The sequence below is a fragment of the Chaetodon auriga genome, chromosome 17 (assembly GCF_051107435.1).
Source record: "Chaetodon auriga isolate fChaAug3 chromosome 17, fChaAug3.hap1, whole genome shotgun sequence".
Taxonomy (NCBI): Eukaryota; Metazoa; Chordata; class Actinopteri; order Chaetodontiformes; family Chaetodontidae; genus Chaetodon; species Chaetodon auriga.
The window spans coordinates 10,710,852-10,728,155 of NC_135090.1; the positions used below are offsets into that span (position 1 = coordinate 10,710,852).

At 44.9% G+C, this 17,304-nt stretch overlaps 1 protein-coding gene across 22 annotated transcripts in view; it reads right to left on the reverse strand.

The window, feature by feature from the left end:
* The window catches only part of dync1i1a (dynein cytoplasmic 1 intermediate chain 1a), a 45,924-nt gene that overhangs the window by 19,457 nt on the left and 9,163 nt on the right, over positions 1-17,304 (reverse strand). For 15 of the 22 annotated variants that reach the window (XM_076754673.1, XM_076754670.1, XM_076754663.1 and 12 more), the window contains 4 exons: positions 5,589-5,684; positions 3,583-3,754; positions 2,505-2,604; positions 2,258-2,383 (listed from right to left, as the gene is read on the reverse strand). In XM_076754673.1, coding sequence (XP_076610788.1) covers positions 2,258-2,383; positions 2,505-2,604; positions 3,583-3,754; positions 5,589-5,684 — 494 coding nt within the window. The remainder of the gene's footprint in view (positions 1-2,257; positions 2,384-2,504; positions 2,605-3,582; positions 3,755-5,588; positions 5,685-17,304) is intronic. The other 7 variants (XM_076754674.1, XM_076754676.1, XM_076754672.1 and 4 more) reach the window with 1 other exon arrangement.

Below are 17,304 nucleotides of genomic sequence, written 5' to 3' on the forward strand. Positions count from 1 at the left end.
TCACCAAAACCCCATCTGAAACATGAAGCCTTCTATAAGCCATAGCCTTATACAATAAAGCTCCTGCTGAACCAGACCTCAACCACAAACCCAACCCTCCAGTACTGATCCAGCACTGTCATTCTTTTGTATCCTCCACACACACACACACACACACATGCTGCAGCCTTTACACATGTGCATAACACCCACATATACAACATGTGCATACACACAGCCAGTAGTCTGCTATCTACCTATCTATCTGCTGCTTCTGAAGGAAACAAAAATGGCTGCAGGTCAAGAGTGTGCTGCGGTGAGCGCCAGCCCATAGACACGTGTGTGTGTGTGTGTGTGTGTGTGTGTGTGCACAGTAAACAGCGAGGGCGTGCGTTCACAGATGCGAGGAGAGAGCACGTGAACGGCTCGCCTCTCTGTTCCTTTCAGCCGCGGACGGGAGGTGGAAGGTGAAAAGAAAACTCGGAGAAAGTGGAGACAGAGAGGGGAAGAGGCACCCGGCCCTGTGGTTTCGGGGGGTTAAACGGCAGAACATGCTCGCACATTAAGAGCCATCTGATCCGCGGCTAACTAGAGAGTCGCGACTCTGTTTGAAAAAAAAAAAAAAAAAGTCTCTCCTCTCGTCTAACCGCTCCTGTGCTCCTTTCATCCACATCCAGCAGTGACAGGAGAAGTCACGGCGGATTCCAAACGACTGGCAACCTCCTCTCTCTTTGTCTTTCCACTCCATTTTATCGTCTGCTGTTTATATGGGCACTCCATTCCTAAGTCCCTGCTCATTTGCTCCCAACTCTATCGTTCTCTGTATGTGTCTCTGTTTTTCTTTCATCCACTCCTCTTTCTCCCTCCGTGAAGAGACCGTGGCACAGCCCCAGGCCACACTAACGCACTGACTAACATGGGGGGAGCCGGGGAGGAAAGTGAGGCACTGGGGAGTTTCTGTTCTCCCTCAGTTTTTCTTCTGCCTTTTCTCCATCTGATATCACTTCATGTAATGCACATTTTTCCAGTAAACACTCACCTCTCGCAAATCTCATGCATGCGAACAAGCCCATAAGCATTTGTACATGTCGGAGGATCAAAAACAATGGCCGCGCTTTGTTATGGCTCAGATTTTTACATGTTCTCTATTCCAGTGAGCACATTTAAACTGCACATTTGCAGCTGATTGCGCCCCCCCCCCTTTTGATAAACTGAGCATTTTTATCAGCTGCTTACCCAAATATCCTCGTTCCCCAAACGTCGAATACTCAAACACTGACAGTTCGCAGGCCGGCATGCTCAGAAAACCACATTGTTAATAAAGTCAGATGTACTGCACATATTTCCTCAGAGAGCCATATGGAAAAACTACTGAATCCTACAGCTACAAGATGCATAGCTGTAATCTATCCGTAAGACCACATGGATTTCAGCAGCGGCATAAATTATGGTGCAGTGAAAGAATGGAGTGCTTTAAAAATCCATTATGCAGCGGGTCTTATATGGCAAGCTTCATATCGAAATATTTTCACGCAGCGTGCGGTCTGCAGAAGTACATGGTTCTGTGTGTGTTTCAGAAAAAGGCAGAAAATCTATTGCCGCTGTTTGAACGTGACATTATGTGTGTGCATTTCCAGCTTTATTTCTCAGCAGCCTCTGACGTTAAGACTATTGCAGGTGTATTTCCACATTTGCAGTGATGTGTGTGAGCAGGAGTTGTCAATTGTTGGGAAACGCAGCACTGCTGACATTAGGCGCAGCATCAATGTGGGTGGGCTAACGCACACATGTGGCAGCGCTGGATTAGGAAGTGGTAGGCCACATCATATTACTACCAAGACGTCTCTATATGGTCTCGTCTGTCTCATGGGAGCCGTGAAGCCCTCACACCCAATCCGTCTATCCTTCCTCCCCTCCCTTGCTCCCTCCTTCTACCGATTTCTGTGTCATTTGCTATTAGCATCACACCCATCAGTGGGTTTCTTTCCCACCGAAACCTAAGTTTCTTGCACCAAAACTGGCCGCCAGTGGCAGCGTTTAGCTATAATCCAATCTAGAGGGTCAAATTAATGCATGTCCTGCTGCCTTTCATTTCCCTTTGCTTCACCCTTTATTTTTCAGTCACAAGCATGCTGTCATGACAGGCTAAGAAAGAGGAACAAGCTGTAAATTACTGGATGGGCCAAGAGTTGGGGTTGCAGAAGGAGCAAAATTAACTTCTTCCTTACAGGAACCTACAATAATATTCTATAGTTTTGGGAATACGTAGTATAAGTACCTGACAGTGAAAGATGTACTCTGGTGTGGCTTTCTTAAACTTGATGTTCCATACGAGGGCAACACCATCTGGTTCATGGGGAGCATCTTCATTATTGTTATAGGAGGCAACCAGCAACTCAGGATACTGAGAGAGAGAGAGGAGGAGGAGGAGAAAGAGAGAGAGCGGGATGAACAAATTTGGGAAACCGTTCTTTCTTCATGAACTGTTGAATTCAAAGGGACCTACAGAAGGCTGCGGGCCTCACCTGAGGGGACCAGTCAAGGCAGGTGATTACGCGGTGCTTCGACCAGTGTTCGTCGTAGAAGAGTCTGCTGAAGGACAGGCTGGAGCCGCTGCCCAAGTCTCTGAGGAAAGACGGGAGAGGTAACAGTCGAAGGGTTACTCTGTGATCAAACCTGAAGACGAGTAAGTAAGTCAGAAGGAAGCCATCTAATACACGCGAAAGGCTTCAAAGGCGACAGCTGGCTGCCGATGCTGTCTAACGTTTTTGAGATGTGCCTTGATGCCTTGAATTAATCCTTAGCAGCAGCCATCGGATGATTCACCACGTGCCATCTGAGGAATCTGGTGAGAGGACTGTCTGACAGGCTGCTGATCCTGGTGAGTCAGTATCTCTCAGCCAACATGTTGCCTGTGATCGATCAAACTCGATCCTTGATGCAGATTCTTGTCACTGGCCACCTCAGAAAGCTCTATCACCACAGCTTCCAGACCTTCAGGTGCAGGCAGACTCCTGTTTGAGTGGCGCTAAATTCGGCACACTCATTGGTGGTGAAACATCGCTTGTGTCGTTACAACTTCAACAAATATCACATCCATGGAAAAAAGAGAAGGACTGATGTTAAGCACCGGGCCGTGGCCTGTTTTAGACATAATCTCCATTTGACCACAGGCTTGATGCTCCTCTGAGGCTGCAGTGGTCAAAGTTGAAGTGAGCTGGTAAAAGCAGCATTCTTCTATAATAGCAGAGCAGTATTCTAAAACAGCTTTGCACTTATGACTCTTCTAACTTCAACCAACACTTTGATAACCTCCATTTGGAGGCAACCCTTCAGATGGCAAGACAATGCTCTTTAAGACATGATGGTTGTCAGTTCAGAGGAGTTTTTGACCCCCTGAGAGTGTGACATCAGCAGGAAGACATGTATTTTGAAGAACAAAGCAGCTTCCAGGCCCCTAGAGTGACACAGTGGGCATGAGTCAGCCTGAGCACATTTCTTAGTTTGAGGCATGCAAGTAAACACTCACATGTGCTCTCTCACATGCAAACACACACGCCCTCCCTCCTCCTCCTGGCCCCTCTCGCCTCCTGCCTTGCTCACCCCTCTTTGTCCTCCAGGTCCCGGCCGCTGTAGTCGAAGAAGATGTCGCCGTCTTCGGCCAGAGCTCTCTCCATCACCCGGATGCTGCAGTCGAAGAAGCTCTGAAACTCAGAGGAGTGCAGGATCTGCTGCCTCTCCTCCTCCGTCAGCTCCCGCAGCACCGGGAATGAACCTGGAGGAAGAGACACAAACCCAGATAGAAGGCACCGGCACACACTGTTCACAGTACATCCACAGACACCTGGGTTCACAACAAGCATTTCAATTATTGATTTATCTCACAGTGAGACCACAGTTAATAATGCCCATCACACTTTCCTAAAGCTCAGGTTGTTTGTTGAAAACTAACAATTCCTTCCATTGTATGACTAGTTCAAAGAAATTACATTTATGATAACAATAAGGCAGCAAATTGTCCAAACTTAGAAGCTGGAAATAGCATGTTTTGGTCTTTTTTCTTGAAAATCAGCTTGGATGAGTAATCAATGGTCAAAGTAATTTATTTCTAGCAAAGTTTCTTGCAGTCAGTAAAGCCACAGATGCTTAAAAAATGTTTGCATTTATATTAAACTTAACTCTCTCTTTTTCCTATTATTCATCTATATTAACAACCAAATAATAACGTGTTTGATGTCTTTTTGGCAGAGTATATTCAGTTTCTTCCATTTAAAGGAATTACAAGATGTCCACAATTTATAGGCAGCTGTGAGAATTAAAATCTTAAATCTAGCAAATCAAAGTAAATCCTATCTGACCTGTAAAGCAGAGGCATGCTTTTGTTTTGAAAGCTGTCAAAACCCCATTTCCTCTCCATCACTGTTCATGAGGCTCAAACTGAGAACTGTCTTTTTATCCTATTCATCTGACATCGTGACAACCTACTTTTAATTACCGACAACGGTGCAGATGTCTTACTGCATCCGACTGGACGCGGCGCTGTCATGTCTACTGCGAAACATATAAAGATGACAGCGTGTGCTGCGGACGTCAGATTAACATTCACTTCATCTCTATCAAAACCAGAATCACATCCAGAACACAATAAACTACAAACAGTTCCTAATGCATCTTTTCTAATAAAACCCTACGGTAAGAACTTCATAAACAAGAGAAAAACAAAGCCCTCTGAGCGACCCGCCTCCCTTTGAACGTAATGGCTGCACAGCACGGCGTCCGGTTTTTGAAGTCACTGTCCCCAAGCACACATGCGATTTTACACACACAGGCACGCACAGACACACACATATCGACCTTTACCCTGCCTCTTGACTTTGATCCCCCCCATCCCTTTGTATTTCTTACGAGTTGTCAGAAAAGACCCAGTGAATCGAGAGGCGGAGATCAAAGGCCAGACCTTCTAATAGGCCAGGATGGAGAGGAGACGGATGACTGTGTGTTTATGAGTGTGTGCGTGTGTGCATGCATCTGTCTGTGTGTGTGTTTGACTCACACTCGTACAGTCAGGGTTGTGTATGCACGGAAATATGAATAACTCTGTCCATATCTGTGTCTATCATGACTTTTTATTAACTTCTCCATATTTTACCACGAGCCCTCCACACACACACACACACACACACACACACACACACACACACTTCTCCATTCCCCCTCACTTTGAAGTGTGGTCATGGGGTCAAGTGACAGGTTTTTAATCAGTGCTGACCCCTACATGCCATGATGGAGCTGATATGCTGGACCCGCCTTCACCCCCACCCTTCCATCTGATACACCCGCTGCCTGGATGTGGGTGTCGCACACAAGTGACCGTGTTTCGTGACAGTTTGACCAACAACATGTGAGAAGTCGAGGGAGGAAGGACGTCGGAGGATGAAGAATGGGAAGTTCTGTGTTTGGCGGGACTGCTGCAGAAATGAAGCTGACTGATGAAGGAGGAAATGTGCTCAATTTAAGAAAAGTTCATTAATGAGGTGTTCAAGGATCACCAAAATCAGAACAGCTGACCATTTCCACCCCGCCGCCATCCATCCATCCATCCTCTGTACCTTCTTTGGTTTCCCTGTTGTCATCGTCATCCTGCTGCTCCGACTCAGGGCCCGGCTTCGCCTCCATCATCTCCTCATCTTCCTCTTCCTCCTCTACTGAGAGAGAGTAAAAAAAAAAAAAAAAAAAAAAACAAGGAAGAAAGAGAGAGAGAGCACTCATGTTAATCAACAGCTGTTCCAATTTTCCTCGACCTCCCGCTGTGCATTCCCTACCCCCCCTTCTAACCAAAATAATCATTCCCAGACATGCACCGGTACACCTGACTAACTAACATTTGGTCCAAATGGGTTTCATTTGTGAACACACGCACTCATATTTGCAATTTCTTTTTTTTTTTTCCTTTTTTTTTTTTTTTGGGAAACACAAAAATGTGAAGCATAAATGCTGCAGAATCTATTACTGCTGCCTTTGCACATTAAGTACACATTGTCGTGGGAAGAGCGATACACCAGACACAAGCCTGTGCCCATTTCCGTGTTGTTGCTGCGGCATGTGCTCACATGGTCCGCATGTGTGGACATATTGGCCGCTCTGCACGCAAATCTCTCACACACACACACACACATATATACAGACAGCAGGAAATGTCAGAGTTGTGTGCGCTCTCCTCTTTTTCTCTCACCTTTGACCCCCAGGCAAAGAGATCCAATGCAGTGTGTGTGTGTGTGTGTGTGTGTGTGTGTGTGTGTGTGTAAGGGGATTCCCTCTGCATTCCCTCCAATCAGGCTCCACAATTACGCTTGACTCTCCAGGATTTATTATAAGTGTGTGCAGTGTGTGTGTGTGTGTGTGTGTGTGTGTGTGTGTTGGGGAGGAGGTGGGGTTCAAGTATGAAGGGTTACTGTCAACACAGGCACCTGCTTGTCAGCTACTGCCCCCCTACCCCCACCCCTCAGGGTATGTGTTGGTAACCCTCGCCGTCTGGCCTCTCCGAAGACCTCTTAACACTCTTGACACCGTGACCAGACACCTGTGGTCTGCCAACACACACACACACACACACGCTACACACACACGTACAATCCGTCTTTTCTCTCTCTCTCTCAAACACACACACACCCGGGGCCCTCGCCTGCAGTGCCAGGGGTGGTGAGGGGTTAACTGGCGCAGGGTCAAGCTGACAACAGTCGCTTAGTCCAGTGGGAGGAAGTGACTACATCACACCCTCAGCAGACGTGTCATGTCTCTCTCTCTCTCACACACACACACACACACACATCAGGGTGTGTTTAACTCAGCTGGAGTATGGCCTGGGGCACTGTTAAAACCACTTGCTCGAGGGCCGCTCTTGCACCGGATGAACTGTCCGTTTCTCCTAAGCTTTTGATGAACTCACTGCAGCTCTTTAAAAGCTACGAGCGTGATTGCAATTGGTGGAACACTTCTGTGATTTTATCGTTACGATCCCAATCATTCCCAGCCTCATTTTATTCATTCTTTCAGGCTTCCTGGTACATCCTTCTCTCGCCCTCCGGTCTTTGTGTTTTCTTTTGTTTTGTTTTGTTTTTTTTTTTGACGTCCAAGTTAAAGTTTTTGATAGATGACTTTCATTTTCATACTTTGTGTATATAATAAATGACTGAGCAACATCAAACACACGGCGGTGAGGCGCAGTCCAAGTCGGTGGTTAACAGCCAGCTGTAGTGATCCAAACACCAGTGACCCACCAGTATGGAGGAGAGACCAGAGAGGACCAGACAGGCAGACTGCCAGACTCGCTCCATGTCAGAGCTGCCAAGAGAGACAAGCTGCAGAGAGAGAAAGGCTCATGAACACCCTTCTATCAGGCCCTTTTGTCTCTGCTTCCATGCTTCATTTCTCTCTGATGTTGTTTTGCTTTTCGTCATCCATCAGTCTCCTCTTTCCTCTGCAAAACTGCAACCATTACATCGGGATGGGGTCCTGCTAACCAGCGTCGGTAAAGATACATAACACACTAATTCTACTCTATCCTATTCTATTTTCTTGACCTTACGTGACCGGTCCAGTGGTTGGAATGTGTGGCGATGAGGATGGGAGGAGCGTGAGTGGAGGAGAGAGACCACATTGAGGAGCGGTCAAACTGTCAACCCCCGGGACCACAGGACTCTGGAGCAAGGCAGCGTGATTCATGGCCTATGGGTTACCTCACTGAGGGGAGACGGTCCAATTCCCGCATGAGAATACTGCTGATGTCGCTGCCAGTGGCCATGCATCAAGTTGTTCTGTCAAAGTCCTGTACCAAAAATATCCCGGATATTTCCTTTGAATGGAAATTTTCAGAGATACATTTCTGTGTGCGCTCAGAGTAAATCAAAAGCTATATTGCGGTAAATGATACTGGAAGGCAAGACTCGCGGGTTAGAAAGGATAATACAAAATACCTCATGTAAAATGTACATGCAAACACACACGGGAGCGCCTCGGGGTTTCCTGTTGAGTTGCAAAAGAAGCGGGGAAGGAGAAATCAAAAGAGACAATCTTCCACAGTTTGAGTGTGTCTGCCTGCTACCCTGCGAGTATCGGCGCACTTTCTTGTTTCCACCTCATTCGAGTCTCGGGATGCTTTCTCTTTCCACCTGCCGCTTAATACCGCTCCTCTCCGCAGGACAACAGGTTAACTGGTATCCTCCCCCTCGCCGCAGACGGGGGTCCACCTTGATGAAACTCCACTTGGGGGCTCCCGTTTTGGCCGGCTACACACCCGGGGTAATGATATCCTCGGTAGCCCGGGGCCACCGCATCTGGCTGCCTCAATCTTCCCCTGGCTGCTTACTCATGCTGACCGGGCCCAGTCAATTCAGTGCAGCCCAGCAGGTATGTAGACACACAGATTCGCAGTGTGCAGATACAAACACAAGTACACACAAATGTGTAAAGGTGTTTGTAAATGCACACGCACACACACAAAGACAGGGGCACGTGCACACACACCTGAATCAGTGAAATTGTTTGGAAGCACAGAAATATTACACTCTGCAAACAAGAATTGAAGTAACAGCATAACCTAGCTTAGCCTTTCATAATCTCTGTCAGACTCTTGGTAAGTATTGTGCTAGAAACTGACCAATGCGCTGTCAGTATGGGCTGGGACAATAATTCAATATCATCGGAAATGTCTGGGATGCACCGATCAATATCAGTGCAAATACGATAACATCAGTCATAGTATTTCTTTGTTAATATTAGAAAATGTCAACACTCAGGTTTCATGTTATTTAACTGTGATAAATTAATATCAGGAAAAGGTTGGAATAGCGGAGAGATAATATAATAAATTTTGTTGTGCACGTGTGTGATTCCAAGCAAATCCTAATTAAAAAGTAGGTTTTTGTGTTCAGTGTGTGAGCACTTTTGTAGAGCTGCAACTGATCATTATTTTCATTATTGAGTAATCTGCTGATTATTTTCTTGATTAATCATGTTGTCTTTAAAAAAAGAAATAAATAAAAAATGTCAATCACAATTTCCCAGAGTCCATGCTGACTAATCAAATTCAAACAGACCAGCAGCCAAACAAATTCAGCATTACTATCAGAACAGCAAATATTCCCATTAAAAAAACTGGATCCAGTGAATCTCATTTTTGCGTTTACTTGAAAGATTAAGTGATTAAAAAAAGAGTTGCTGATTTTCTGTTAATCAACTTACACAAACACAGAACGGACTCCTTCATATTAAATTCTGCCATGTTGTGAAAAACATACTTATTAATATCTACTAATTACTGCGACGGAGTACTGCAGCTCCACTTCTCAATTCAACACTGCTCTCTTTTGTTGTTTATGCAACTCATCGTCATCAGCTGTTACCTCCAAAGCATATCATTAAAATGAATAATCTCATAAATTCCTAAATACTGACCTCCAAAGATCACTCCTAGCCCCCCTAATTAGTAAAGGTTAGCTAGTAATTACAATGCAACTAGCTACTAAACTGAGGCTAATTATCACTTTATTATCATGTTTTCTGTGCATGAGGCTCTTGTTAGCCAGTATAGGCATCATTATTGCTTTTATGGACTTACAGAGGAGTGAAATAGTTCAGGTGAGAGTAATGGGCTGATCTGTTTGTGGAATAAAGAAAACATAGTCTTAATGAAGGCTGATACACCGCTGAGAGTTTCATTACCTTAAACATCTTGTATTATTTCACAGTAGGCAGCTACTATCGCGCATGTGGAGAGGAGAGTTTGAAAGATACCGACGGCGTATAAAAAGATGTACACACTGTCTTCTGCTCCCCCTTCGGCTGCCGCACGAAGCTCACTGGCACGGTGTGTCATGGCAAAGATGTGCTGGCATGTGTTCTGTTTGGTAAGGATCAAAGCGCGAGCAGACCTTTTATTCTGAACCCAATTCACAGTAAGTGCTAGTGTGCTGAAATGTGTTAGCGCATGCTTGGAGCGACTGGCGTAGTTATCAAAGAGAACTGTGGGTGCGTGGAGGGGAGGGAAGGGGAGAGGAGGATGAGACGGGCCCTGAAGTTTGTCATCGACTGTTTTATGGTGGCAGGGCTGCAGACTTATCATAGCAGTGCGGAGGTGACTACTAAACTGAGTCACACACAATCGAAGTTGACAGTGCTCATAACTTTTATAGATCTCTATTGTATTAATCACAAAGAAAGAGAGATACTGATATGACAGAGAAGAGGCGGCAGAAACACAAGGCCGGGATTTTGGGGGATCCCACGCACTGGGAATAACCCTACAACATCATATACACACAGACATACACACACAATCACAGAGAGAGTTCGCAGGGGTTCTGGGAGGTTGGCTGCTGAGCAGACCACAACACAAGCACTATGCAGAGGAGTAGGAGGATGCCGACATGACTTGAAAGGCCCCTCTAATGTGGCCCTGGCACGACACACACACACACACACACACACACACACACACAAATGCATTAACTTGACTGAGAACAACTCTTATTGTTAGAGAAAGACTGAGCACACGCAGACTCACACTGCATCCACTTCACCTCTGCATATATTACAAATGACCTGAGGCATCAGGGGAATTTTCTCACTTTTATTCGTCCCACCTCCTGTAACACAATCCTTCTTATCCGAGTACCGAAAGAAATGATTTATATAACCGCGATGATTTTATAGGACTGAAATAATAATAGAGGTCACAGATAAGATGACGCAATTCTACGATGAATAAAATGTGATACAGCAGGCCCACAGGAAATGCGTCTTGCCACACAAGATATTATTCTTGGCGTCGACCACGATGATTTTTTTAAAAGATACGTTTCTATAAGATGGTTCAGCACAAACCCAGCAAACAGTATAATCTCTACTCTAAACACATAAATCTGACAGTAACACTGGGAATGCAGCTCTGTGGCGGCTCTCAATCCTTAGAGGTTCTCACACCATTTGGCTCAACAGCTTGAGTCTTTTGCTTTGGGATATTAAAGGAGAAACATCATGTTTTCCGCCATATGGAACAAACCATTCTGAGTGGAAAGCCAGAGATTAAAATACACACTGCTCAGCCTTATTTTTCATGATTTTGACAGTCAGACCAGTCATGCTCTGTGTGAGCCTTGTACCCACTCACAAGCGTCTTGCTTGAACTGAAAGACAGATGACCAGATTTTGTTAATGCTCAGCTAGGACTCACACAAAACTCTTCACTTTCTGAACGCAGAGAAACACTTTAGGGACCTCTGTCAGTCAGGCTGGACAGCAAATTGATGGGTAGGGGCCAGCCACGCTGTAAAGTCGAACAGATCGTTTGCTGAGAGGTGAGAGGGCGGGCCGACGTGCTGGAGAATCTCACTGATCTGTAGATGGTCAAGACAGAAGGACCAGACTGTGCAGAAACAATACATGAGCTCAGTGTGTCAGTTGCAACTCCTTGCGTGTAAAATGCATTCCCACAAAGTCAGTCAGATGTAGAGTAATTGCTTGTAAAAATACTTTTTTTTTCCCCCCGAGGGAGCGGTCCAACATTTTATTTAGGTAGAAGACAAAATGATCATCCTCTAACTCTTTTACCTCAGTTTGTTAATGTCATTCTAGGCTGGGTTTTGGTTTTTTTTTTTTTGGTTTTAATAGAAAATAATGTTTAAAATTCATCATGGTTCATCAAGTCATGATTACCACAGTAGGGGTAAAAGTATTCACCACATACACACACATTAGCAGCAGGACCTGATGTAAAACTGGTGAGGCTAAAACCCGCAGGATGATTCAGATTAATTCATCTCTTCACCACACTTCCCCTCACTGATCAAACATTGTGCGTGTGTGTGTGTGTGTGTTCAAGGCTATGTTCACCCGAGTCCACGCCGTATGCACACACGCATGCCCACACATAATCAACTTTCGTTAATGCAGCCCATTCAGGCCTTTGGGGGTCTGCGGCCAACTCTGCTGTGTGCTGTGGGTGCAGTCTGAGTAGATTCTCTCGCCATCTCTTTCGCTCCCTCAGCCTCACCCCCGCCTCCCCTTCCTAGCAGTGCCACCCAGGCTTGGCTCCGACCCAGACCCACATCTTTAAACTGAGCCATCATGCCACGCCACGCTCTGAGCCCGGCCGCAAGGCCCTGATTAAAACCCATGACTTCAAACTTTCCAAACTGTCAAAAACCCAGTCAGGGAGAGAGAGCGAGCGAGAGACAGACCAACAGAAAGAAAAAGTCTTACATAAAATCACCGCTGTGGCATCGACTCACTTTTCAGCACGTCATCCGAGCTGGGATTTGTGTCACTCAGAAACAGGGCTGTGTGCATCTTTACGTGCGTGTGGTTCAGATAGGGATCGGTGCTTTCCACTTGCATGACGGTGGGCTTTCATGTCGTCTTAATGAGGGACGGAGGGACAGATGGGACAAACAGCTTTCATCGACCTGCTGAAGGTTGATGCTTGGGGTTGAATCTTTCTCAGTTGCACTTAAATAGATAAAATCATTCACAGCACCTCAGCAGCACTGTGAGATAAAGATCCAAACCCTTACTCTGCTCACTACCTACAGGGTGTAAGTCAAAGAAAGCACTGGTCCTCAGTCTGGTGGGATTTTGTTAATCAAATGACGACTTTAAAGGCCAAAAACTGTTATTTTATAATTCCAATAATTGTATTTGATCTGATACTCATTTCTCATAAAAATCTGCTGGGCTTTGGTTGGTGAGACTTTGAGGGAGTCCTCAAGTTAACGTGCCAAGAGTGCTCCCTGCTGGAGAGTTGCAGAACAGCATGCAAGCGCAGCCAAACAGCAAACCAGCATGGCGATCAAATTTCACTTCAATCAACTGTCAAGCCATAAACTGTGATAATGATCTGGAAATTTAAGGTTTGAATCAGCTGCAACGAGGAACAAAGTGAGCGGATTAGAAAGACAGTTGAAACTGATTACCAAGTTTGACTTTATGAATAATTGAAAACAAACTTTTTTTTTTTATGTTTCTATGTTTAATTGACCGCCCCTGTTGAAAACCTCTGTCTGTGAAATGTTTAGACGGACTGTATAAAACAGTCAAGTGGCACAGAGATGACAAATAAAGGGTTAACACGCACTGAACTGAAACAGCTAAAGTGAAGCAGGGCTATGAGCTGCAGGCTAGCTGTGGCAGTGAACCGCTACCCTCTCAAATGAAAACCCCTGGAGAGGCGAAGGGATCTCGGAGTACAAGGGAGACCACCCAGGCAAACGTTCAAGACCCACTGTTGTTTTACACGTGTATAAAAAAAGAAATGCAGCGAGAGGGGGGAAGGGTGGGGCGCACATGTCAAAAAGTCAAATTCAACAAAATGCGAGCGAAAAGGAGAACAGTTGAAAAGGGAAAAAAGGGACACATGAAACTGCATTCCTACTCATCTCAAGCACTCATCAGATGGCAAATATTATTTCGGATGATGGCCGTTTTGCCATGGAGAGAGAGAGAAAGCCGGAGGGAAGGAGATGAAGAAGGGGTTCATGTACCTTATTATACGGTGGTCGTAGGGGAAAATTGCAATCATCTGTGACTCGCTTGGAATACCTTACGCGCTGTGAAAGACATTATTTTCCTCTAATATCAAAAAGTTTTTTCTGAGTTTTGACTGCCATGGCCATTTTGACAGAAACCGCCTGGAACCCTGCATCAATTTTGGGGGTGAAATGGGAGTGAAGGCTGCACCCTTTTGAGGGCGGTGATGATGAAAGCCAAACTCAGTTGTTTTATGAAGAGAGAAAGTGCGAAGCGTTGGCCCATTAAGTGCGTCTGCAGGGAAAAGGCGAGCGGAGATCATAATGGCAAAACGCAAGTCTGATGTGAAGTGTGAGTTTGTGTGTGAACGCGCATGTACAGCGAATGCACGCTCGGTTTAAACAGTATGTCTGAAGGCTGCTACCTCGAGGCAATCACTCTCCCAAACGTCCAGAAGACACCAAACATAAAAAGACAATTTTAAAACGTACTTTCAGTGGAACATTTCTAAAGTAAAACAACTCAGTACATATTGTTTGGAGTCCTCTGAGCACACTCACTGTGGTTATTCTCTATTTGCCTTTAGAAAACACACACACTCACACAGATACAGATACACACACACACGCATGCACGCACATGCACACGCACACACACACACACACACACACACACACACACACACACACACACACACACACCCTCTGGTCTGCTCAGTCTGTTGTAGCCGCCTGGCTGGAACAACAACAATGTATGAGACAAGCGCTTCCATATGTGGCTGCATACATACACACACACACACACACACACACACACACACACACTCACACACACACACACACACACAGATATATATATATACATATATGCACATATGCAGACACATACAGAAACATATAAGTACCTAACCATGCAAAACACACACTCACGCAACCACATTCCTCCCTCCAGGACCTTGAAGGCTGCCCACAAACCCCTCAGTCATGTCGGCTTCGTGTAGACTGGGAGTGTGTTACATTCACTGTTTTTATTTGAATGCATCGGTGCTTCACTGGATCGCAGAAAATGCCAAAGACAGACGGGATAAACTGGCGGAGGGAACTTAAAGGACCTCAGCCTCATGAGCCGAACAGTAAGACCTTCCCTCCTGAAGACGCCCTGTAGGACCGAACAGCTGCAATCGAGCAGCACTTTACATCACAGTTCTGTGACAACTGCCAATAAGAAAACAGTGTCACTAAGCCGTTTACATAACCCTACATTTTACATGTGGTTACTATATTTGCTGCATTGTTGACTTGAGGACTCTCACAACTTTAACACACACATTCTGTGACAGCTTACAGCACGTGTTCTCTGACTTATTCAGCAATATGGGACTCAGGGCTGAGTTTCATTTCATCATATTCTTTTGCCACTTGTGCCTCTACACTAAAAGACACTTTTTACAGCAACATTTTCCATCATTTGGACAAGGCTTTACGTTCTTCTACACGGCATGGATGCTTATTATACTTCATACATTCACATTCATTCATTTAACTAAACTTGAAACACTTGGTGCTACATGTTGCTAAGCAGTGAAAAGCACTGAGCTTTCATATCCAGCTCTACTGTTACTGCGCTTAAGCAGCATATCGGAAATAACATAATCCAGGCCGTAACGTTTGTCTTACTTTCTTCAGTGTTTTTATTACATTTTACAGCAGATGTTTTGTATGACTGCTACAACTCCAATTTAGCGACTGGAACAGGATTTGTTGCAGCACGTCAAAGAATATAATAAAAAAGATTTCAACGTCTGTTAGTGGAAGCAGGACTGGCAACATGGCTGACATCAATATCTCAATGCTAATGTGAAAATCTTCTCAATGTCGATACAAACCACTGCAAAATCAGATTAAGAAATAAACTGGCTTTTAATCCAGTGAACCGTGTTCCTCTGCTGAGCAGCACATGAGACAAACTCCTCACATGTGCGACACAAAAGCTTTAATAACCTCTAAACCTTTAAATTCACGCAGTAATGAGTTTCAGACACAGACTCCTGTACAGTTAGTGCCAATTTAAACTCATGATTAAATCCTCAAGGACAGTTTTTTTTTCTTTTTTGCACAACTGTTGCTAAATACCAACCGGTTCAGGACCTGTTGAATCGTATCTAATATATTTCGAAGTTTGTGGAAATATAGAAAAGTAAACATTCTAATTGGAGCAATGTGCTGCCAATAGTCAGGATCATTTCAGAAATTTGCACTTTGGTTTCTTAACTGCTCCATTATGGGATTATGGGATGAACGGTGCGTGCATGCGTGCTTCTGTGGACATTTCTGCGGGTGTGCGTGCATGCTTGTTTATTCCCATGCATGTTAGCCTGCACACGTGTGTTCCTGTATGCTTATGTGCATGTGTGGGAGTGCATTTACGAAAAAGTGAGTGTGTCTTTTCAGATTAGTGCTTGGAAATGGGGTTTCTCTTGCAATTACAGGCCATTACCAGTCCACCACATGTCAAAAGAAAGCCTCTTATTGCAGTAAATATACTTAAGGAGTGAATTACTGACCAACTATATACTCAAGCTGTACAGACCCTGAAAACTAATGGGCCAGAAAATACATAAGGGGGGGTGGGGGGGTGGGGGTTGGGGTCGTGCACACATACTTTTGCACACGCATGCACAAAAATTAACACACACTCTTGACCCCCTGAACTTTTAACCCTAGAAATGGGGTTTTCCAAAGTTGCAACATCAAATTATACACAAACACACAGAGATTTGTATTTCTGAAGGCTACTACTTGTGGTTCACTGAAAACAATTACTGCTACAACAATTAGAACTGCTGCAACATCCCTTGGTGGCCCCCACTGATTCTCCTCCATTTGTTTCTGTCTTGTTCTTTCTCCTTCCAGAAAGACAGATTTCTCTTCACCTCGTACATTTTCTCTTTCTCCCTTCCCTCCTTTTTCTCTCCATTTCTTTGGCTACCTTTCCACTGCAGCCTATTATGGATCTTTTAAAGCTCCACTGAGCGAAACCAATTTACGGCAAACTGGGTCAGGCTCCCACTCCACCCATGCCAGTCTGCACACGCATACGTGCGCAAGAACATGCACAAAATACCCTCTATTCCTTTGACCTTCCCCGCTCTTGCCAACATCTCAAGTAAACACACACACACACACACACACACACACACACACACACATACACAGATAGTTATCTTCAGATTGGGATCAGTAAAGTAAAAGAGTGGGTTTGTCAGAGTGCTGAAATTCGGTCCATTCATGGCCAAGTGGGACTGGCCGGTCCAGATGAGGGATGCAAGGGGAAACAAAAGGAGAGGGACAGGAAAGTTGCCCACATTTGGCTAAAACTTTGTGAAATTTCACCCCAGTATAGTCAATGTTTCAAGTCAAAATACAAGTTTTTACACCTTCTTCAACATACAGTAATTGATTTGCTTTGCCTACTTGAGGGCAGCACAATAAGCTAACAACACAACACTGCCTGTTCTACAGTGTTTGGCAGTTGTCGTGACAAACATGTCGGTAAAAAGGCTACCTGATGATTGTAAATTGAATATTCACTCTCCTTTTATCTCTGTTTGCGTCTCAAACTCCTGAGGGAAATATCGGTCTATGTAGCTGCTGAATGTTCGACAGTGTTGACAAGCTAGCTGCTAACTTCCTCTGTCGTTTGGTGCTGAGCAGGTGGTGTACGGTTTATACAGCAAAAAATGAGGAAAGAATACTTTGCAGAATAAAGCTAAGAGTTCAAACCAATTCATATTAGATTCTTCCG